Source organism: Sciurus carolinensis, chromosome 9 (assembly GCF_902686445.1).
Source record: "Sciurus carolinensis chromosome 9, mSciCar1.2, whole genome shotgun sequence".
Classification (NCBI taxonomy): Eukaryota; Metazoa; Chordata; class Mammalia; order Rodentia; family Sciuridae; genus Sciurus; species Sciurus carolinensis.
Window position 1 is genome coordinate 32,117,655 of NC_062221.1, and position 25,432 is coordinate 32,143,086.

The following is a 25,432-nucleotide window of genomic DNA, read 5'->3' on the forward strand; positions in this document are numbered from 1 at the left end:
TTTGAGGAAAAAAACAAATCTGCAGTGGACATTTTACTTATAAAATTAAACTTAATTTTATTTTGCAAAAGACAAGAAATGCATATTCAGATCTGGTTGCTCTTTAAAACATGTGTTTGCTTTTTTACTAACAAACATGCAAGTTAATTTGGCATGCTGAATGTCTTTCTTTTCAGCCTTCCTTAGAATTTTTTTCTTTCCCAACACAAACAAGGGTGCAAATATTGTCCAAAATCTATTTACATTTTTACCTTCCAGAATTACTAACATTAATATTTATTGGGAGGAAAGAAAAGCAGCAAGGCTAGGTCTTTGGCATTCACATTTGATTCAGCAATATAATTAAAAACTTATATTTGCTTTTAAAATAAACATTTTGAAGGAAATTTAATAAATCTTGTTTCTGCTCTACAAAGGAGCCACTACATCAAAGCATTTAACTGGAGCTGTCGAGTTCCTGCTGGTGGAATATTACTTCCAGCCTATTTATTAGCTTTTCTTCCTGTAGCCCCATACATGCCTTTTTTTTTTCCTCCAGTGAGTGAAAGCACAGAAAGAAAAATAATTTCTTTTCTCTTTTACCCTCAGCATCATGCCAGGCAAGGAAACATCAAAAGTCTCAATATCTGAATTATCTGAATTTACTTTGATTATATTTTGTTTCTTATACTTAAAATGATTATGCATTATAATACTTACTTGTTTATCTAAAATTAACATTGCTGATTTTAAACTGACTTTTAGAGGCATTTGAAACAATTCATGAACCATGTCTGAAAGAAAATAATTGCCTCCAGTCTATTCTTTTGAATTCGAAATAAAAGAATTTCAGGTATTAGCAGTTTACTAGAAAATAAGATTTTAGGGAGTTCATATAATTTATTCACATCTTTTTATACATTGTAAACAAGAATAGGATACTTTTGACAGTAGCCTATGAAGATTTTTTTTCTTGTAATATATCCTTCGGTGTAGGATAGGTATTAAGGGAGCATTTAAAATATGATTATGGAAAAATCTCTTATGAACCCATTTTCCAGGAAAATTTTATATGAAATTGTCCTGATTTAGAAACAAATTCCAAAGTCATAGATTTGCATTGAGGGAACATGGTATGTGAGGTAAAGGCATCATATTTTCTATGGTCTAATGAACAATGTAGCATGTATAAAAGAAACTAGAGACATCCATCTCAAACTCCAGGCAGGACATAAAAGTGCATAGAGAAGAGCGCTTTTCAGGTCAGAGAGTGAAAGATGACACAGTAGTCACTAAATCAATATGTTGTAAGCAACATAAATGTGCAATGCCATTTCACAGAATTCAAATGAGATCAGTTAGAAATTGTACTGTGATAGCCACATATTTTTGAGAAAAATTCCCAAGCCAGGCGAATGTGGATCGGGATGAAGACATAGGCAGTGTATACCACCATAGCAAAAATGGTTAGTAGGATGGTATTGAACATAGATCGCTCCCAGGGTTCCAAAACAGCACAGCAGCTAATGATTTGGTATTGATAGTAGAGCCAGGAGAAATACTCCTTCACACGCCTGAAATCCATGGTCGGCTCCTTCAAGCTGCACAAAGTCTGTCCTGTTAAAGAAGATAACAGAGTAGAAGAAAAATGAAATAAGGAAAAAAAAACCCAGACTGTCCTTAAATTTTCATAATCTTGGCAGGTTAAAATATTTCAAAGACTGTTAAAGATCATTGAATGGATTATTAATATAGAGATTACATAGAAATAATATATAATACATTAATAATAAAAATAATTATTACTATCAATACTTGTTACTAAAAATATTAGTAATATCTAAAAATGATAATTATTAGTAATAACTGTCATGATAACCATCTCTGAAAATTAAGGTTAACCACATTTTCTTTAACTATGTACAGAAAGAGAGATAAATGCGAACTTTTCTGTTTCCAACAACACATATTCTGGCAGAAGACTTAAGGAATGGTGTGCAGAAAAGTTAATACGGCTAACCCGAGACTGCTGTCTTCAGAAGGGCCTGCATACAAGTTTGGCCCTTGGCTGGCATCTGAGAACTTGGCTTTTGGAATGTTCTTCCTATTCCCTAAAATACAAGAGTTTATAAACCATGTAATTTGTAGTGAATACCCACTGTATTCTGGTAATCTGAAATTTTGAAAATTTCCAGGTACAGGATGATCACATTGCCAGCCCCAATATAAACCTTGGGCAAAGACATGGAACATACAGATGCTTTTCAAGCAGTGGGGTTATATCACAATAAACATATCGTAAATTGAAAGTATGGTAAATAAAAAATGCATTTAACATATGTAATCTATTGACCATCAAAGCTTAGCAACATAGTACATGATTGAGTATGGTTGTCCACATTCCTGATCATGTGACTGACCAGGAGCTGTGGCTCACTGCTACAGCCCAGCCTCACCAGGGTGTATATTGTACCATAGATTAATGGCCCAGGAAAAGAACAAAATACAAAATTGTATGTATATTTTCTACGGAAGTTCTATTGCTTTTGCATCATCTTTTTGTTTTAAATCTTTTAGTTGTTGAAGGACCTTTATTTTTATTTACTTAAATGTGGTGCTAAGAATCAAACCCAGTTCCTCACACATGCTAGGCAAGCGCTCTACCACTGAGCCACAATCCCAGCACTGCTTTTGCATCATCTTAACCATTGAAAAATCCTAAGTGGAACCACAGTAGGTTAGAGATGATTGATATATTACCACACTTTTTTTGCTGGTAGAAAAGGGAACACACCCATGGGAGCATCAAGCATCAGACGCCTACACATGGATTTCTTCAGAATCCACCTGTGTCTTCTTTTCCTGGGGATCCTGTGTTCATAGTTTTGCTGTGTGTAGTTAGATCTTGGATTTTGGTACAAATACATGTTGAGTTTCATGAGTCCTTAGAGTGAATTGCTGAATGGTAGTCTGGGGAACACCCAAAACGAATGCAAAGCCTAAGGGGTCCTTTGGATGATCATTTAGTTTGAAGCACAGAACTTATCAAAACTATTGATGTGTTTTGTTGGCTTTTAGATAGCACCACAGTTATAACCACATGTAAAACTTTCCAGGAAGAAGGCCTCCTCTCATTTCTTAGAAAGACTCCTTGGATGATTTTACAAACCTGGAATACAGGCTCACTTCTGTGACTCTTCTGCTTATTCCTAAGAATGTGATGGTGCTTGAAAATTATCAAGTCTGCTTGATAATTTTACTATCCCACTCACAGGTAAAAAGAAACCTTTTTGAGGATGAATTCTATCTTTTTGACCTGAAAATCTTCCTTCCTTCCTTCCTTCCTTCCTTCCTTCCTTCCTTCCTTCCTTCCTTCCTTCCTTCCTTCCTTCCTTCCTTTCTTTCTTTCTTTCTTTTCTTTCTTTCCTTCTTTCTTTTCTTTCTTTCTTTCTTTCTTTCTTTCTTTTCTCTCTCTTTCTCTCTCTCTCTCTCTCTCTCTCTCTCTCTCTCTCTTTCTTTCTTTCTTCCTTTTTCTTTTCTTTTTCTTTCTTTCTTTCCCTTTCCCCCCTTTTGGTACTGGGATTGAACCCAGGGGTCCTTAACCACTGAGCAACATTCCCAGCCCCCCCCCCCCTTTTTTTTTCCACTTTTTATCTTGAGACAGATTCTCCCTAAGTTGCTTAGGGCTTATTAAGTTGCTGAGGCTGGCCTTGAACGTGTGATCCTCCTACCTCAACATCCCCAGTTTCTGGGATTTCAGGCATGCACCACCATGCCCAATGTTTTTTCTTTTTCCTGCTTCTCTAACCCTCTTTTGAGTAAAAGCAAGATGCTTTTGCTAATACTGTGAACTTCTTAGGCTATAGGGAGATACTGATCCTTGTACACTGGATCCTAGGACAATTCCTGCCATAAAGAGGTCATCAGTAAATATTTCCTGACTGAATGAGAAAATAGGGAATGAGAAGTAATCAATTAAAAAATAACCATACAACACCCCTTGTCCTAATGTAAGCGGGATATAGTTAGTTATTACTGATTTTAATATGGTTTGGCTTTGATAAGAAGTAACATATTTGACAAGGATCATTTCCACAAAAACTTAAAATGGAAAGTCCATGTGTGACAAGGTCATAGTTATCTGTAATAATGGCCAAAACTCTTCAGATAAATGGATAATTTTTTACTTTTCTTTGAAAAGTCAAACTCCCCTGGTTCTTAGAAATCAAGGGTGAGAACTAAACAATTAGATTTAAATACTTGGTTTTGGCAGGTGATCTTGGGAGGATATTAATGCCCATTTTCTTTTTTTCCTCCCAGTTCTGACTGCAGAGAAGCAGCAAAGGTGAATAGGGTTAGGCCTGGAAGAAAATGAATGACAGAAGGAGGTGTCTTATTCTGTTTGTGCTGATTTAACAGAATATCTTGAGACTGGCTAATTCATAAATAATAGAAATTTATTTCTCACAGTCTACAGGGTTGGTAGCCCAAGATGAAGGTACTAGCAGGTTTGGTGTCTGGTGAGGGTCCTGTATCTGCTTCCAGGATGGTGCCTTGAAGTCCATGTTCTTGCATGGAGGAGAGGATGGAGGGGCAAAAGCTGAATGCTGTGTGAAGCTTTTTTTTTTTTTTTTTTTTTTTTTTTTTTTTTTTTTTAAATAAGAGCCTATATTCTGTTCACAAAGGAGGACCCTTCATGATGTAATCACCATTTCAATGCTGCTGCATTGGAGATCAAACTTTTAACACGGATTTCAAACTGTACCAGAGTGGATATTTCAATAGGTGGCATTATCCCAGCGACTGGATTTCCCACAGTATAGGCTGAAACAGTGAAAATTAAGTTATCACTATTTGAGCCTTTAGGTTGTCTTATTAGACAACTTCAAAAAATCTTATTCGTGATAGCCCATATTGGCTTCCTTCTAATTATTCAGAGTTCGTGGACTCAGGAAACTGGAGTCCAGTTTGTTTATTAGGTATCCAGTGCCAGGATGTGCTAGAGGAAGGTGAGATAATAATGGCTTAGACAGATGCCATTCCTTCCCTTAGGAAGTATGGACCAATTAGGGAGACAGGTAATAATAAGATAATACATGTAAATATATCATTATTGACTAGGTTAAGTACACTGAAGTAAAAGTGTATGGTAAGAGGGACTTTGGGAAACCCGATCCAGTCTAAGCAGCTATCTAAGGAAGAGATATTTGAGATAAGATCCAAGGGTAAAGCCTGTAGATACAATGGCTAGCCAGTGGGGAGAATGGCCAAGACAACTTGTGCAAAGGTTAGAGGGGGGAAGGAGTCAGAGAATGGAGCACAGGGAGCAGGGAATGTGGTAAAACTGAAGAGGTAGAAATGGCCAGTGTGAGACCAGAGGGGTAAGGCCAGACTGGATAGGCTATGTTATTTTTAGCAGATATGTTAGGGGTCCCAGAGGTTATTATTAAGGGGAGACCGTGGCGGGTTGTAGAGGAAGAGACCATAAGCTCATACAGCACATTGCATTCTAAAGCTAAGCTGAAATAATTTTGGAAACTAATCATTTCAGAAAATTTATGCCTGTGCTCTTCCCATGGGCATTACTCAGAGTCAACTGTATACTGAGAATCTGTTTAAAATATTGTTGATACCCTTTTCAATTTTATAATGAGATAATATTGCTCATTTAGAAATATCATTTATCTTTTCTCTTTATATTATAGTTTTTAAAAGTGCACTAATTAATCTCCTGGCAATTGCTTTCTCTTTTAAAGTTAATTCCTTGCTTGGGCAGTGTTGGTGGTTATTGATTACAGTCTTGTGAGAGATCCTGAGTCAAAGACACCCAGTTACTGTATCCAGATTCCTGAGCCATTAAAAACTATTTATTTGTAAATTCTGGAAGTTAATCAATCAAACACTCAAAGAAATAACCAACAAAAAGCATACAAACATATATTACACCAAAGAAGAATACATAATAAGACCTTGGTCACAAATACCCCAATTCTGAAGTGATTTGAAAACTGGCCATTTCAAATACATTTTCATACTGCTAACAACTTAAGGAGTTAAGATTTTAAAAATTTCTTTTGAATATTTCCACAATCTGTCATTTCTTAGCTCTCTGAGCAGTCAGCTCTGACATGGGGAAAATGCTTTTATTGTCAACTCTCACTTCAATCTCATGAAGTCTTAAAGTCATTCCACAAAAAGCACTGATTGTGCCCCTTTCTTTAATTCTGTTTCCCCCTATTGATTATAAGCAATTTTAAAGATTGTTTATTCATTGTTTCTTATGATGAAAAGGTGAGAAGATGGAGAGAGTTCGTTATTATGGTAAGCCATCTGGTACAATCTATTGTTAGAATGTGCCCTATTTTTAGATTCTACATTTGCTTAGGTAATATAATTCTCCTTCCTTGTGAGTCCATTTTATTATCTCCTATGGGACTACATGCATGATTTTAAAAAGCTGCTTTAGACAATGTGATAAGTAACACAGGTAGGAGAATTCATTTATTCATTGACCAAACATCATTTTGATACAACTATGTGGCTTCTGCATGGTAATGGTCCCAGAAGGACTCTGTTCCAAAAAGCATTGCAGGCAGGAAATGCTGTTCTGGGCCACATAACAAGCAGGGAATGAGGGGCCAGGAATGAGCACTAAATGGAGGCAAAGAAAATGGACAATGCTAAGAAGGAAGTTGGGAAAAGAGACTGAATTTGGGCAAATAACTTGATTAAATGTAGGCAACCTAAAATCAGATGACAGCAAACATCTTGGTCTGGAGTTTTCACAATGAAATGTTAAATTTGCTTACCTACTTCTTTAAAGACCTAATGCCATATCCCTGCAAAGGACTAGAAATATTTACTTTATTCAAGCACACCATGAATCTCCTTGTTTTTAGCTATGCAATTTTAAAGAAATGACTTACCATGTTTGGAAATATTCTTTAAACGATTTCCTCTAAACTGGATGACTTTGGAAACCCACTTAGACCTTTAATGAGGTTGTGCATTCAAAAGCGGCACTGACTAAGCAAGTTGTAGCATATCTTCATGGGTGCAGTACCCTGGATGTCACTCTAATATGGTTCTGACTCTGACATGCTGAATTATTTGATGATACCTGCTTTAGACTGAATTGTTTGTTTTCCCCCAAGTACTATCTTGAAATCCTAACCTGCAAAGTGATAGTACTAGGAGGTGGGGCCTCTGGAAAGCGATTAGGTCATGAAGGTAGAGCCCTCATGAATGGAATTAGTGCCCTTATTAAAGAGACTTCAGAGAGCTCCCTTGTTCCATCTGTCTTGTGAGAACACAGGAAGAATACAGCTGTATTTGGACTAGGAAGACGCCCTCACCAGACACTGAATTTGTGGGAGCCTTAGTCTTGGACTTCCCAGCCTCAAGAGCTGTGAAAAGTGAATTCCTGTTGTTGATGAACCATCTAGAATACGGTATTGTTATAGCTGCCAGAACAGACTTAAGCAACATTCTCTGGAAAAGGGGAGGGCAGAAGATTTTAAAAGGGGTTGTCATACTGCCACCTGTACGTCTCAGGAGGCCCTTTTGAAACTCAAAACAGCTGGAGCTCCCTGTAAGAAATGGGGGAGTCAGGCAAAGTCATCATTGCTACCTGGAGGAACAGACTGTTAAGCAGCAAGAAAAGCCCTCTCTGAGCCATTGTTTTAAAATCCTGAGAAAGTCTCCTTCAGACAGGACTAGAGCAATACATATTCCAACGTTGCCTAGAGGCTTCGATTGATCAGAATCTCTCTAATTAATATCAAAACAGTTTATACTTTCATCGAATTACTTGTAGTTTAGAAAGCACTTCTATTTTACTTGCAAAGCCCAGAGTATGTATTTGAGAATAAAGATAGTGGTTCAAATCCTGACTCCTCTACTTACTGGCTATGTGACCTTGGGCCAGTTACTTAATTGTCCTTGGCCTAGATTTCCTCACCAGTAAAATGGAGATAATCCTTTTGTTTTGGGCTGCTGTGAAGAACAGCAATAATGCAAATACAGCATCAATCCCAGGGACTTGCATGTGGAAGAAGTGCTTAGATAGGAAGACAGAATCTAACTCTAGGAAGACTTTCCTCTCTCCTCTACTTCTATTTATCCATTAAAACAATTATCAGCATGCTGGAAGTTGCTTTCAGAATATTCCCTGAATATTTTAAGGAAATCGCACTGAATATTCCAGTGAACAAGACAGGCATAGCCATTGCCCTCAAAGATGATAATTCAACTCAGTATATTCCACCAATATATAGTTTAAACGATACTCAGCTCTTGTATCAGGTAGCTAAAATGGAATCTTGGAGTGCTAGCAGACTGTAGAGATCCCCTAAGGTGAATCACTCATTTTAAAGGAAAGGACCTAGCTTGGAGTTTAGTATTAAACTGATATTAAATTGTTTGGCATTAGTTTGTCAAACCAAGTTCAAGTTATTGATTTATGTGGGATTGGCATGGATTTATATCCCATAAATTAAAATTGGAATAAGAAGCAGAAATTCCAGTTGAGGATTTTCTGTGTTCTTCTGAGGTAGTGGTCACCTCAAAGCCAAGCAAGGACAAGGGAACTGGGTGTGAAGGATATTTGGGAGGCCTCAGTCCCATCCTCTCTCAGTTTCCCCAGACTCTATCCCCTTCTTACATAAGACTTTTTTTCTGACACTGAGTAGTTCAGATTCTGGCCTAGCAATTAAGGGTTTGAATGACCACTAATTGCAAATGCAATTGGGAACTGGTAAAACCTAAGGTTCTTATTAGTAATGTACACGTGAGCAAGGATGAAAGAACCGGAGCAGAATTTTGGCAGGTTAGAGGAGAGAGAGGGAGGAGGATTATTAAGAATCAGAGGGAGGGACTAGATCCTAGAAAGAATTCACTGAATGAATAGGGACACTGGAAAATATGAAGGACTTTGAAATCCCCCAAGAGACTATTTCATAATTAAATGGAGAGCTAGTTGCTTCTTTTTTAAATTTGTAATATCACTACTTTTTGACCAACAGGTGAAGATTTTTTTCTCACTACATTTATGTGCAGTGGGGAAGGAGATTAAATTTCATCTTTCTCCCAGACTGACAGTGAGAAGACATGGAACTCACATTATTTGGGGTCAGGACTCGATTCTGGCTGAATGGATAAGAAAATAAACAAGTGTGACAATTATAAAAATCCAGGTGCTAACGTGAACTGTGAAGGGAGCTTGCAGGAGAAGTGGTGCCTGGGTTTGTTTGGGAAGTTTTTTGTTATCTTCTGTTCTGGGGAATAAGAGTGGTAGGAAGGTAGGTAATTGTGATGCAAGATGAGCTGCAAGTAACCGGGGATGACGGCATCTACCTTGGGAATATTGCAGAAGTGATCTTGCAGCCCCTCCTTGGCCTAAAAAAAGAGTACTCCACATTATTGGATTTTTTTCAGTCAGGGGTTTCCCTTTCTAAAAATCAACTTTCCTCTGGGTTAAAAAAAAAGGCAGGGGGTTAACACATTTTGGGTGACATTTACTTATACAACCTCAGGATCAGGGACTGAAAAGTGAGAAGGACCAGCAATTGATTTGTGGCTAACTCTTTCCCAACTCATCTTGCAGTTCTAGATCAATCACCCAGCTGTTTTTATGCTTCATATTCAGTAGTTGAAATCTAAGAAGTGAGTGATAAAAGTGTCCTGTTTATTGAGGAGAGAGATGCTCTATCTAAAAAGCGACCATGCTTGTATTCACAGTCCTTCCTTTAGTTAAGTAATTCATTTATTAAAAAGGAAAAAAAAAAAAAAAAAAAAAAAAAAGGAGGGCAGTGATTTCCTTACAAAGAGTACAGTACAGAAAAGGAGGATAAAGAAGAGTAAGTTTACAATGGAGATGATTAAGCATTGCTCAGTTGATCAAAGTCAACCTCAGTAGTGATTGCTCATATTGATAGTATGCAACCATGAAATAATGTCATGAAAATGGCTTCCTACCTCTGTAGTCTTCCTCTTGATAACCCACAGGCCTAATCATTAAAAAATAAATAAATAAATAAATTCCAGTAGAAGGATGTCCTACAAGATATATGACCAGCATTCCTCAAAATTCTCAAAGTCATCAAAAACAAACACACACACACAAAACAAACAAACAAACAAAAAAAGCAAGAAAAGTATGAAAAATGGTCAAAGCCCAGAGGCACTCAAGGAAATGTAATGACTAATTATAATGCGGTACCCCAGATGAAGTCCTGGATCAGAAAAAGGACATTAGGCAAAAACTAAGGATATCTGAGTAAAGTAAGGAATTTAGTTAATAATGGTATATCAATATGTCTCATCAATTGTAACAAGTATGTCTTACTGAGGTAAGATTTGAATAGGGGAAATTGGGTTCAGGGTATGTGGGAACTCTCTGTGCCATATTCTTGATTTTTCTGAAAATCTAGAATTGTTCTAAAAAATTGTCCATTTTAAAATTTCAAAAGAAAAAAAAATTAGGAAGTTCTTGAAAGGTCCAGAGTTATCTTTGTTCTAAATTCTAGTGAACTTTGCTTATGTTAGCTATTCTTGCCTTATGAAAATCTTTTCCCAATAACACTTGTATGTAGGTAAATAATACATCCTACAGGGGACTGGTTTTAAACATTTTAAAACACAATAGGAAACAAAATACAGTTTGCATTGTGATCCAATGTACACACAGATACCTGATCATGCAACTGAAGCAAATATCTCTCCAAATAATACTATCTTTAAGGCACATGCTATTTTATATTCTACTCTCTTCTATTTTATTATTATAGTCTATTCTACCCTATTCTGTTATTCTCTCTTTTCATTAAAAATATTCCAGTTGTGATTTCTTAGCCCACCAATTGCATTGTGCAATTAGAAAACTATTTTAGGGGCTTAACTCAAGTGCTAGCTTCTCTAAGCTATCTCTGTACTGTCCAATAGAGCAGCCACTAGGCACATGTGGAAATTTAAATTTCAAGTGCTCAATAGTCACATGTGACAGGTGGCTACCATACTGAACAGCATTTATGTAGAATATCTCCATTACTGCAGAAAGTTTTATTGCACTCTACTGCAGAATCTCTCCATCTCTTGGACTAATGAAACAGCTTACCAACTTGTCTCCCTTTGAGATTACAATCTTCCATGCTGCTGTTATAATTGACTTTCTAAACATAGAGTTTCATTTCTCTGCTTGAAAACCTCCAATGGTTCTCCATTCTTATGAAATGAAACATTCGTTTAAGGCCCTGCACAGTTTGATTTCTTCACCTCTCCAGCTTCATCTCTCAACTTTTGTGCTAAACACTATTGATTCTAAAGCTTCCATGTTTTAGTTCATACTCTTTTTCTTTCCTAGAAATTCTCTTATGCCCCTTCTCTGCCAGATAAAATCCTATTTATTTTCAAGGCCCAGTTCTTTTATCCTCTCCACTGTGAAAGATTCTCTGAAGACCTTCCCTACCTGCCAAGGAAAATATATTGCTTTCTATGTGTTACCACTGTAGCAACGTTTCTACACTATGCTGTATTAAAATTAGCATGTACAACAGATTTCCCCACTATACTGTGAGGTCTTTGAACATGGGTATTATGTAGCATTTATCTCTTTATCTGAAATGCCTAGCAGGAAAGTTGGTTGCTTGATTGACTGGCTGACTGACTAAACAAAAATTGTAAGGTTATTGAGGGCAAGAACCACACTTGGATTTATTTAATATTTATCCAGCATGATGTGGGACCCATACAAGTTGCTTATGAATTCATATTGCCTGCTTTCAGGCAATGAGTTTAGACAGATTGTTTTCTGCAAATTCAGTACCATCTGTCTTTTTGAAGGATGGATGAGAGCAAGTGCTATTTTTTAAAAAATATATGACAAATGCTTTTTTAGTTCTCATAATGTTAAAAGTTCATGGGCTCTGTGGAGAATAAGAAACATATGTGAAGTGGATTTAAATCCCTCTACATTGGTTTTTACAAGTGCTTATCCTAAGTGAGTAATAATTTAAGATTAGCAGGCAGAAAGTGGTTCTAAAGGAAATAATCCCAGGCTGGAGCACTAGGAGACCTGAACACATTTCAGCTTTCTCTCCTTTCCTCTTCTCTTCCCTCTTGCTCTTTTTCTATTTATTTATTTTACTTTGTATTCTTGGGCACTTTGTGAAATCTTTCTGTGTCACAGTTTCTTCACATGTAAAATGATCTCAGTGATGCAGTAAGGAGTGTGGGGATGGGTTTGGGCTCTAGAAGTGATAAGAAGAGTAATAGCAACAGCAGTGTCTTTTGTTGTTGCTTGAAGGTTGGTCAACCTTAAATTATTTAGAAGATATTGCTAAATTATAGACTCAAAGAATTTTTGTAGACTCTTCTATAATGATTACTTCAACATGGAGTGGTTTACCTATTCTAGAGGAAAAAACACCCCAGTCCTTGTGTTTGCTAATTGAATTGCCCAGTGCATTAAAAATAAATAAATAAGTCAATGCATGTATGCAGCCATTACTGCAAACCACTACTTAAAAGGCACTGCAATCTCTAAAGAAATTTTCATAAGTGTCTTGGGCAGGGCCACTACATTCTGTTGTGTGGGCTGTGCACTGAACAACCTTATGTGATGGTTCTTGTCTAGGGGAGTCTAATCAGGAGCTGGTTCTTTCTGTGAGCACAAAAAGATCCATGTGATGGGCTGACAGATCTGGCTCCATGAGAATGTTATAGGCCAAACTATAAGGGAAATGACTAAACAGACTCCATTTTGCTCTGAGACTCCATGTTATGTAGGAAATAAGCTTCTCCCATGGGAACACCCTGCAACTGTGCCCATCATCAGTTACTTGGTGTGACATGTTTAATAATATACGATGGCATATCCTATGTAGTGAAGAATTGCTCTCTTTTGATTCCTATTACTCCTAAACAATGTACCATGTGAACAGTGATTGTGTGGATGTTAGCAACCATTCTTTAGTTTGTACCTAGGTAAGGGTCAGTTTGACCCACTTCCCCCTCTGTCTATCTCATGATATTAGTTTGTAATTTTGAATCATAGCAATAGACACTTATGATTGATGTGATTTTTGGTATAAGAATCCCTACAACCCTGTGGTTAGTGCTATTCTCCCAATTGCCATTTTTTGGGGCATTGTGTGAGACAGTCAGCTGGCCAGCTTAATAAAGACTCTCAAATTTGTACTTCTCAGTGGTGATCTGTCTGTTCTTAAGTTGCGCCCCATAACAATCCACAGAGATAAAGATAAATACTTTCTTTCCCTCTTCTTTCCTAGTAGGGATTGAACCTAGGGCTTCATACATGCTAGGCACGTGCTTTATCACGGAGCTAAATCCCTAGCCCAAGACTCAATTTCTTATCAGACACACAAATGTGGTTTATATCTGTATGATTTGTGGCAGAATCTCATAATGTATCTTTGTAAGAATTAGGTATAACAGGAGCTTGTTGGCTTTACAGTGTCTGTATATCTGGTTCTAATTTTTCTGTGGGTGACCCCAATGTTTTTGATGCCCTACAGAAAGTTCCATCTTCCATCATTTCTATCTATCTGGAATTTCCTTTCAATGTTAGGATACTCTCCAGTCTTCCTTTGGCAACTAATTCTTCATGTTAACAGAAGAAGGAATACTCGAAGTCAGACTAGAAGTGAGGTTAGAAGTCCAAGTCTTTATAGGGAACTAAAAAAAAAAAAAACCCAAAGTTTGTGATGAATCAAAGCCAAGAAAGAAAATTAAACAACCATAGGGCAATTAAGGGATTTTCTTTACACATTCATGAGGAGTGGGATAATTCTATAGACTCCCCAGAGAGGAATAAACCATTTTAAGTCAAAGGTGTGTATTGCTCTTAGGCAAGTAAGTTACTCTAATTAAATTTTGCAACCTTGTACTTAAAAGCAAGTCATTATTATTAGAAGTGAGTTCATTATTAGTGAAATAATGTATTAAAAGGAAAAATTTTACCAACAACATAGCCAAGTTGGTACAGAGTGTTTTGTAGCTATGTGAACCAAACTTATTGCCTCTAATTTTCATTAACACTAACAAAAACAGAATAGAAAACACGTTTTTCCAGTTTGTCAAGAGATGCCACTGTGTGATAAGACCTGTGTCAAATACTTGTGATTTCAAAGTAGACTTTGTTTTTTGACATATTCTGGCAGACTCCAGAGGAATTTATGAATGAAGGACTTCTGGCTAGGAAAGAAAATTTGGAATTTGATTTTAATGAAAAGTTTCATAATAATTTAGGACTTACTAAATTCAATTGGTTCAGTTTCAATGCTACATTGTTTTCAAAAAGAAGGTTTATTTTGAAACTAAAATGAGTAGTAAGTATATAAAGACTGAGATGTTATGAATGGGAAGAGAATTTTTGTAATGGGGTGGAGGACAACAGAGTTTGTCTTGTTTGAGTCCTTTCATGTACTGACATAGAAAGAGGGCAATGTCCTTATTTACTTCTGAAAGTACCAGGCCCAGGGTGGGCATCTGGCCAAGATTTAGCTACAGTGTGTTTCTTAAGACAAGCTTCTTTATTACAATTAAAAAAAAAAAAAAAAAAAACCTGTTATCCTATAAAGAAGAAAAGAGGAAAGTGTATAACTCCCGAGTGGCTTTTCATTTATGAAGATTTCATGCTCAGAGGTTGCCAATTGCTTCTAGAGGTAAAAAAATGAACAAAACTACAATGCTAACATGACTTTAAGTCACTAGAAGTTATTTTTGAAAAGTCATTGAATTTATATCCATATTCATAGCAGCATAATTGTAGTAGTCAAAAAGTTGGGAGCAACCCAAATATCTGCCATCAAATGAATCAATAAATAAAAGATTATGGAGTTTCAAGATGGCGGACTAGAGGGCGGCTGCATTTCATGTTGCTCCAGGACGCAGGACTCAAAAGAGGAGATAGTGAGAGACTTGGGACCAACTCAAAGCCGGCGGGTGAGTCTCTCCCACTGGGGAGGCGTCCCAGATGGGGCGGTAGCCCCGGAACACAGGGAACTTTGTGAAGTAGAATGGTTCGGCGAGACGCCTCTCCCCCCACTGGAGCGGTAAACACGGACAACTGGGATCATCGTAGAGGAGGCGGCTCAGCACAGCGCTTGGACTCGGAGCAACCACTGGGGCTCTGGGCGGCTGCCTGAGGAGGAGCTGCATGGCGAGCTGTTTAGACTCAGAGCGATCGCTTCTGAACACCGGGGGGCTGCCCAGAGGAAGAGGAGAAGCGCGGCGGGTCACTTGCTCTAGGAGTGACTGCATCAGAGCCACAGGCGGTTGCCAGAGGAGGAGGTGAGTGGTGAGTTGTTTGGACTCAAAGCGACCACTCCTGAACACTGGTGGCCTGCCTGGAGGAGGAGTGCGGTGGGTCCCTTGGTCTCTGAGCGACCGCTCCTGAATGCCCAGGGGGCTACCCCGAGGAGGAGGAGGAACAGGGTGGGTCACTTGGACTCGGAGTGACTGCTTAGGGCTATGGGCGGTTGGCGGGAGGAGGAGACGCGAAGTGAGTTGCTTGGACTCCTAGTGACTGCGTCAGAAACTGGGCAGCTGTACGGAGGAGGAGGTGTGTGGTGGGTCTCTGGGTCTCGGAGCTATTGTACGGGGCTCCAGGTGGCGGCTCAGAGGAGGGGTCGCAGAGCCAGGCGATTAGGTGCAGAGCAGGGTCCCAGGACCGGCTTCTTGGTGGAAGAGCCGCACAGAGACACGCCTAGGGGCGGAGTGAAGTTTCCAGGACTGCGGGCAGATTCTTGAGGAGAGGCAGCCTAAGGAGACTCGTCTGTGAAGGGTGAGGCTCCCAGGCCCAGGAGGTAGGTCTGGGCCCCTGGGAACGTTGCAGAGGAAGACAGCCCAGCCCAGGCGGTAGTTGTAGATTGAGGGGAACCTCTAGGAGGGGAACTGACCAGAGAGACCTCCCCACCGGGTGAGTCTTCCCCGCCGGGTGAGGTTTTCCCACAAGGTCGGTAAAACCAGAGACACAGGAACAAACAGGCCATGCCTCAGCCCGCAGCCTAGTTCCCCTTTGGATGACCATTGGTCAACAAGTGGAGGCACCTCTGCCCACTATCAGGGAATATACCCCACCTGAGGGTCACCAACCCTAGAGAGGCAGCTTCCTTGTGGAGCACGGCATTATCAACTTCCTCCAAGACTGCAGGCTACTGAAGAATAAGAGGGGATATACTAGCAATCTTCAGGGACATTATAAGTCAATAGAGGAAATCTGCAATATCTTAATGACCCACTGATTCCTGAACAATATGAGAAAACAAGGGAAGAAAATGCCCCAAACAAATCTAGATGTTACATCAATAAAATCCAACGACAGCATGGCAGAAGAAATGACAGAAAAGGAGTTCAGAATGTACATAATTAAAATGATCAGGGAAGCAAACGATGAGATGAAAGAGCAAATGCAGGCATTGAATGATGAGATGAAAGAGCAAATGCAGGCATTGAATGATAGCACCAATCGACAGTTAAAAGAGCAAATACAGGAAGCAAAAGATCATTTCAATAAAGAGTTAGAGATATTGAAAAAAAAAACAAACAGAAATCCTTGAAATGAAGGAAACAATAAACCAAATTAAGAACTCCATAGAAAGCATAACCAATAGGATAGAACACTTGGAAGACAGAACCTCAGATATTGAAGACAAAATATTTAACCTTGAAAACAAAGTTGAACAAACAGAGAAGATGGTAAGAAATCATGAACAGAATCTGCAAGAACTATGGGATATCATGAAAAGGCCAAATTTGAGAATTATTGGGATTGAGGAAGGCTTAGAGAAACAAACCAAAGGAATGAACAATCTATTCAATGAAATAATATCAGAAAATTTCCCAAAACTGAAGAATGAAATGGAAAATCAAGTTCAAGAGGCTTATAGGACTCCAAATACACAAAATTACAACAGACCCACACCAAGACACATTATAATGAAACACCTAACATACAAAATAAAGACAGAATTTTAAAGTCTGTGAGAGAAAAGAACCAAATTACATTCAGGGGGAAGCCAATACGGATATCAGCAGATTTTTCAATCCAGACCCTAAAAGCTAGAAGGGCCTGGAACAACATTTTTCAAGCTCTGAAAGAAAATGGATGCCAACCAAGAATCTTATACCCAGCAAAACTTACCTTCAAATTTGACGATGAAATAAAATCATTCCATGATAAACAAAAGCTAAAAGAATTTACAAAAAGAAAACCAGCATTACAGAACATTCTCAGCAAAATATTCCATGAGGAAGAGATGAAAAACAAAGAAGCAAATCAGCAAAGGGAGGAATTATCCTAAAGGAACTGTCAAATAAAGGAGAAACCAAGTTGTGTCAAAAAAATAAATAAATAAATAATATTTAAAATGTGAACCAAATGACCGGGAATACAAATCATATCCCAATAATACCCTGAATGTTAATGGCCTGAATTCATCAATCAAAAGACATAGACTGGCAGATTGGATTAAAAAGAAAGATCCAACAATATGTTGCCTGCAAGAGACTCACCTCACAGAAAGAGATACCCATAGACTAAAGGTGAAAGGATGGGGAAAAACATACCATGCGCATGGACTCAGCAAAAAAACTGGAGTATCCATCCTCATTTCAGATAATGTGGACTTCAAGCCAAAGTTAGTCAGAAGGGATAAAGAAGGACATTTCATACTGCTTAAGGGAAGCATAAATCAGCAAGATATAACAATCATAAACATCTATGCCCCAAACAGTGGCTCATCCATGTATGTCAAACAAATCCTTCTCAATTTTAGAAACCAAATAGACCATAACACAATAATACTAGGTGATTTTAACACACTTCTCTCACCACTGGACAGATCTTCCAAACAAAAATTGAACAAAGAAACCATAGATCTCAATAACACAATCAATAATTTAGACTTAACAGACATTTATAGAATATACCATCCAACCAAGAGCGAATACACTTTCTTTTCAGCAGCACATGGATCCTTCTCTAAAATAGAACCTATATTATGCCACAAAGCTAATGTTAGCAAATACAAGAAGATAGAGACACTACCTTGTATTCTATCAGATCATAATGGATTGAAGTTAGAAATAAATGAAAGAGTAAAAAACAGAAACTATTCCAACACCTGGAGATTAAACAATATGCTATAATATGATGAATGGATAACAGAAGATATTAGGAAGGAAATTAAAAAATTCTTAGAGTTAAATGAGAACAAAGAAACATCATATCAAAATCTCTGGGACACTATGAAAGCAGTACTTAGAGGAAAATTTATTTCATGGAGCACATTTAATAAAGAAGTAAAACTCAACAAATAAACGACCTAACACTACAGCTCAAAGCCCTAGAAAAAGAAGAACAGACCAACACCAAAAGTAGTAGAAGACAGGAAATAGTTAAACTCAGAGCTGAAATCAATGAAATTGAAACAAAAGAAACAATACAAAAAATTGACAAAATAAATAGTTGGTTCTTCGAAAAAATAAACAAAATTGATAAACCTTTAGTCATACTAACAAAGAGAAGACGAGAGAAAACCCAAATCACTAAAATTCGGAATGAACAAGAAAATATCACAACAGACACGACTGAAATACAAAACATAATTAGAAGCTATTTTGAAAACCTATACTCCAACAAAATAGAAAATTTCAAAGACATCAACAGGTTTCTAGAGACATATGAATTGCCTAAACTGAATGAGGAGGACATACACAATTTAAATAGACCAATTTCAAGTAATGAAATAGAAGAAGTCATCAAAAGCCTACCAACAAAGAAAAGTCCAGGACCAGATGGGTTTTCAGCCGAGTTCTACAAAACCTTTAAAGAAGAGCTCATTCCAATACTTCTCAAAGTATTCCATAAAATAGAAGAGGAGGGAACCCTCCCAAACTCATTCTATGAAACCAATATCACCCTGACACCTAAACCAGACAGAGACACATCTAGGAAAGAAAATTTCAGACCAATATCCTTAATGAACATCGACGCAAAAATTCTCAACAAAATTTTAGCAAATCGCATACAAAAACATATTAAAAAGATAGTGCACCATGATCAAGTGGGTTTCATCCCAGGGATGCAAGGTTGGTTCAACATCAGGAAATCAATAAATGTCATTCTCCATATCAATAGAATTAAAGTCAAGAATCACATGATTATTTCGATAGATGCAGAAAAAGCATTTGATAAAATACAGCACCCCTTCATGCTCAAAACACTAGAAAAAATAGGGATAGTGGGAACATTTCTTAACATTGTAAAGGCCATCTATGCTAAGCCCATGGCTAATATCATTCTAAATGGGGAAAAACTGAAAGCATTCCCCCTTAAAACTGGAACAAGGCAGGGATGCCCTCTTTCACCACTTCTTTTCAATATCGTCCTTGAAACTCTAGACAGAGCAATTAGACAGACCAAAGAAATTAAAGGGATATGAATAGGAAAGAAGAACTCAAACTATCCCTATTTGCTGATGATATGATTATATACTTAGAGGAACCAGGAAATTCCACCAGAAAACTTATAGATCTCATAAGTGAATTCAGTAAAGTAGCGGGATATAAGATCAATGCACATAAATCTAAGGCATTTTATACATAAGTGATGAATCTTCAGAAAGAGAAATTAGGAAAACTACCCCATTCACAATAGCATCGAAAAAAATAAAATACTTGGGAATCAATCTCACAAAAGAGGTGAAAGACCTCTACAGTGAGAACTACAGAACACTAAAGAAAGAAATTAAAGAAAACCTCAGAAGATGGAAAGATCTCCCATGTTCTTGGATAGGAAGAATTAATATTGTCAAAATGGCCATACTACCAAAAGTGCTATACAGATTCAATGCAATTCCAATGAAAATCCCAATGATGTACCTTAACAGAAATAGAAGAAATTATGAAATTCATCTGGAAGAATAAAAAACCCAGAATAGCTAAAGCAATCTCAGTAGAAAGAGTGAAGCAGGGGGTATCGCAATACCAGATCTTCAACTGTACTACAAAGCAATAGTAACAAAAACGGCATGGTATTGGTACCAAAATAGAAAGGTGGATCAATGGTACAGAATAGAGGACACGGACACAAACCCAAATAAATACAATTTTCTCATACTAGACAAAGGGGCCAAAAGTATGCAATGGAGAAAAGATAGCCTCTTCAACAAATGGTGCTGGGAGAATTGGAAATCCATATGCAACAGAATGAAACTAAACCCATATCTCTCACCATGCACGAAAATAAACTCAAAATGGATCAAAGACCTCGGAATCAAACCAGAGACTGTGCATCTTATAGAAGAAAAAGTAGGTCCAGAGCTTCAACATGTCGGCTTAGGACCAGACTTCCTCAACAGGACTCCAATAGCAGAAGAAATAAAAGCAAGAATCAATAATTGGATAGATTCAAACTAAAAAGCTTTCTCTCAGCAAAGGAAACTATCAGCAATGCGAAGAAAGAGCCTACAGAGTGGGAGAAAATCTTTGCCAATCATACTTCAGATAGAGCACTAATCTCCAGAATCTATAAAGAACTCAAAAAACTCTACACCAAGAATGCAAATAATCCAATCGACAAATGGGCTAAGGAAATGAATAGACACTTCACAGAAGAAGATCTACAAACAAACAACAAACATATGGAAAAATGTTCAACATCTCTAGTAATAAGAGAAATGCAAATCAAAACCGCCCTAAGATTCCATCTCACCCCAATTAGAATGGTGATTATCAAGAATACAAGCAACAACAGGTGTTGGCGAGGATGTGGGGAGAAAGGTACACTCATACATTGCTGGTGGGGCTGCAAATTAGTGCAGCCACTCTGGAAAGCAGTGTGGAGATTCCTTAGAAAACTTGGAATGGAACCACCATTTGACCCAGCTATCCCACTCCTTGGCCTATACCCAAAGGACTTAAAATCAGCATACTACAGAGATACAGCCACATCAATGTTCATAGCTGTTCAGTTCACCATAGCCAGATTGTGGAACCAACCTAGAAGCCCTTTAATTGATGAATGGATAAAGAAACTGTGGTATATATATACAATGGAATATTACTCAGCCATAAAGAATGATAAAATTTTGGCATTTGCAGGCAAATGGATGAAATTGGAGAACATCATGCTAAGTGAGATAAGCCAATCTCAAAAAAACAAAGGACGAATGATCTCTCTGATAAGCAGATGATGACACATAATGGGGACTGGGAGGGGTTAGTGTTAGGGTTAGGGTTAGGGAGGGGGGCAAGAATGGAGGAAGGAAGGACTGTATAGAGGGAAAAGAGGGGTGGAAGGGGTGGGGGGAAGGGGAAAAATAACAGAATGAATCAAACAGCATTACCCTATGTAAATTTATGATTACACAAATGGTATGCCTTTACGCCATGTACAAACAGAGAAACAACATGTATCCCATTTGTTTACAATAAAATAAAAAAAAAAGATTATATACACATACACTGGAATATTATTCATCCTTGGAAAAAAAAGGAAATTCCATCACATGCTACATCATGAATGAATCTTGTTGAAGTGAAATAAACTATTCACAAAAGAAAAATGCTTGCGATTTTACTTTCATGAGTTATCAAGAGTAGCAGGGGTTGTGGGTTGGGGGAAATATGGAGTTGTCATTCGATGGGTATGGAATTTGGGTTCTGTGAGATGATAAAGTTCTAGAAATTGGTTGCATAGCAATGTGAATATACTTAACACTGCTGGACTGTACACCTGAAGATGGTTAAGATGGCAAATTTTATGCCACAAGTTTTTTAAAACCACAATTAAAAATTTGAAAACGTCAGTGAATAATTCTAACATAACAAAAGCCTGAAATTTAAAAATAAACTTTAAAATTGTCTCAGCAACATTTTTTTAAAAAGAGTAATAAAAAGTCATTGAGAGTCTCAAGTTGGAGTGGGGCATTCTAGTTTAAATCACGTGGATATGCCATCTACAGCTGAACAAACACCCACAAAGTCTTCAAATAATAGTTGTCAGGTCCCAATTGCGGTTCCCTTCTTGGCTATCAGAATGTGAGGAAAATTCAAAACTGTAAAACTCCACAGAACCTTCTGGGAAGAGTTGATGTGTTCACGTTTATTTTTGGCATCAGTGAAATTTTAGTAGCTTTATCTCCTACAATACTTGTGGGAATTATACATCCTAAAATAGGCTTATCTGCTTTTGAAAGGAGGGTCCGTGAGAGCCCAACACCTAGAGCACTTAATCTTTCAGTTCAAACTATTGTCGGTCCTACTGTTGTCACAAATCCCTCATCAGCTGAGTGTCAGGACACTTCTGTCCTTTTCTTCTCTTCCTCAGCTTTTCCAAAGCCATCAAACCCACACTTAGGTCAAGAAACCATTACTGTTTGTTTCCAAGGACTCTGTCTGTCTCAGTAACTAGAAACTTAACCATGAAAAATAAAGCCTTGACCCCATTCTTACCAATCATGATTATATTTGAGGACTCTTCAGAAGCTGAACGCTTATCCAAGGAACAATTTGAAAATGAAGGTACATTATTGCAATATCGATTTGTCAAGAGTATACCTACTCAATACTAGCTCCAAGAGTTCTGCCAAAGGGAATCTGGTTGTGTAGGTAGCTGGTCAGCTAAGACCTTTCCAATAAGATTTTCCATACTAATAGTGTATTTTCTTTGCACATTTTTTGGCAGGGGTAACACTGAACAGGTGTGCTTATAAAACATTTTTTATTTTTGCTTTCTGGTCTCTACCCCCTCCTCCCCCTCTTCCCCTGCTTCTTCTTTTGGCTTCTTTATTTCTTATTACACTGTCTGGAAAACTTTTGGGAATGAGTTCAATGATTTTCTTAGGTGGCCAGCCACATTGAATTTTCATAGATGTGATTTTTGTGCCAATAATAATACAGTCTGCTGCCCTTACACTGCCCTTGGTGACCTGAGTCTGCATCTCGGTTATTACTGCTTTTTAGAAAGTAGAGTAATAAATGGAAAGCCAGGTTGACTCCAAAGGTCATGACAATAGACACAGTGCTATTGAGGTGCTCTCTCAGTCAATCCCCAGATCAAGGGACAGTTCTGACCACATTGGTGACACTGCTGTGCTCCAGGTTAGATGGTTTCAGGGATGGGGTGTGGGGTGAGGGAGAGATGGTAAAAAGGCAAAAATTTATAGATTAGGCCAAACATGTTGCTGCTTTTAGAAAACAGAATTATTCTAATCAGATTTTTATAGTCTTGCACTGAGAAGCGAGTTACTAAAAAGGTGCACCAAGAGAAAAAAGGAAGAAAATCTCATGGACAATTTAGGCAAGTATCTTTCTCCCTTTCCTGGGGAGAGCAGTGTGGACATATCCTTGTAGCTTCACCTTCCTCCTTGAGTTTCCCAGAGGGTGCAGCTTACATTTTCCTAGTGAAAAGGGGAGGGCTAGTGAGCTCAAGTTTTTTCTTCTTTAAAATAGGTAACAGTTATTTGTTTCCTAAGAACTTTGTTGATTCTCAGAGAAATGTGATGAAGGCCAAGGGCAACTGGGCATTTAAAAAATATATGTATTTTCAATGAACAGATTTTTGTAGGCACTTTAACTATAGGCCTACTCTGTGTAAGATGAAGCATTCTAGTCTCTCTTTGAAAACATGTGGGCTTGAGATCAGGAAGAATACCAGAAGAATCTCTCCCAGACATAAACATATTTGGATTAAAGATATTATAGTAGGTTGGATGGTGACTACCAAAGAGATATGTCCATGTCCTGAAACCAGTCAATGTGACTTTATGTGACTTTTTTTGACAGAGAGCATCCTGGATTACCCAGGTTAGCTTTAAATCTAATGATGACTCTCCTAGAAAGACACAGAGAGGGGGCCATGTGAAGACAGGGGCAGAGTTGGAGTCATGCCACCACAAGCCAAGGAACTCATGACGGCGCCAGAAACTGGCAAGGAAGAATTCTCCCAAGGGCCCTTGGAGGAAGCACGGCCCTGCCAACACCTTGATTTCAGACTTCTACTTCCTGAACTGTCAGAGGACAAATTTGTGTCATTTTCAGCCACCAGAATGGTAATAATTTGTTCCAGTGACCCTGGGAAACAAATACTGATATCCTTGAAGGGACTGGAACCATGTAACACAGGACTCCCTTCAGAGAGCATCTTGGAGTCCAGTGTGACAGGCTATGCCTAGATTCTTAAATAATTCCTATTTTAATGGTGAAGGAATCACATCCAAGGTCTTGTGGTGGTCATGTGGGAGCTGGGAGAGAATCCTGCTGAGGGTTGGAGTGGTGGGGTGGTCCCTTCTGGGGTTGAATCCCATACTCTGTCTTTACAAACTGTGTGATCCTCACTATGGTACCCAACCACTTTTAACCTCAATTTCCTCAAATGGAAAATAGGAATGGTAATAGAACTTTACATATCCTTGCTGAGAAGATTAGAGAGTATAAAACATTTAGACTGGGCATGCCAAAAATCTCAGCTACTTGGGAGACTGAGGTAAGAGGATTGTCAAGTTTGAGGCCAGCCTGGGCAATTTAGTAAGACCCTGTCTCAAAAATAAATAAATAAATAAAGAAAGAAAGAAAGAAAGAAAGAAAGAAAGACTGAGTTGAAGAGTTCAATCCCTATTACAAAAAAAAAAAAAAAAAGAGGGGAAAAAAAAAGAAAAAAGTATTGATACATATACATAAGAAAGGTTAAATTAATATTAGCTATTATGATTACCACCACCCTATACTAATATACCATTGCTAGATTAGGAAGACCAGACAAAAAATAAAAAAAGAATGGGATCGTTTTCTAAGGCATAGCATGTGACCTTTATCACTTATTAAATAAAAGTCAGGTTAGAAAGATAATTCTTGAGAATGTACAATTTGGGCATGGCTGCCAGAAGGGAGAACAAAGGCCTCAGCTATCTCAATAACATCCGCTCCTTGCTGAGCACCTCACAGGCGCTACCAACTGTTCTAAGCACTTTCAATGAACTACTTTGTTTCAAAGAAAAGTATTTTCCGAAGTCAAGTTGGAAACCACATTGGGATGCTGTATAGGATTCTCTTGCTCCAAAGTGTTCCTCCTGTCACATCAACTACTGCCAACAAATGCTAGCATCCAACAAGTATTTTTCTGAATTTGCAAAATCAAGCTTCATCAATACCTTTAAAGTAATACTGGAGATTCCTCACAACATTCTGAAATAAGGACATGGACACTTCAGACCCATAAATCCCCTGAAACATTATAGCAAAAAGGAAAGGTTTAGGGAATAACCAGTCAAAAGATGAACATATTTCTCTTTGTCCACACCTTCTACCCCTTTTTCACTGGCTGAGAGGGTGCTCTTACTATAGATGGAATAAGAGTGGGCAGGTAGCTGCCAGGTATTGTGGTGCACCCCTGTAATCTCAGTGACTAAGGAGCCTAAGGCAGGAGGAGTAC

The 25,432-nt window shown here is 38.0% G+C and overlaps 1 protein-coding gene across 2 annotated transcripts in view; it reads right to left on the reverse strand.

The window, feature by feature from the left end:
- Positions 1–457: 457 nt before the first annotated feature.
- The window catches only part of Sptssb (serine palmitoyltransferase small subunit B), a 38,963-nt gene continuing 13,988 nt past the window's right edge, over positions 458–25,432 (reverse strand). For both annotated transcript variants that reach the window (XM_047563152.1, XM_047563151.1), the window contains exon 3: positions 458–1,596. In XM_047563152.1, coding sequence (XP_047419108.1) covers positions 1,334–1,564 — 231 coding nt within the window. In that variant the 5' untranslated portion in view covers positions 1,565–1,596 and the 3' untranslated portion in view covers positions 458–1,333. The remainder of the gene's footprint in view (positions 1,597–25,432) is intronic.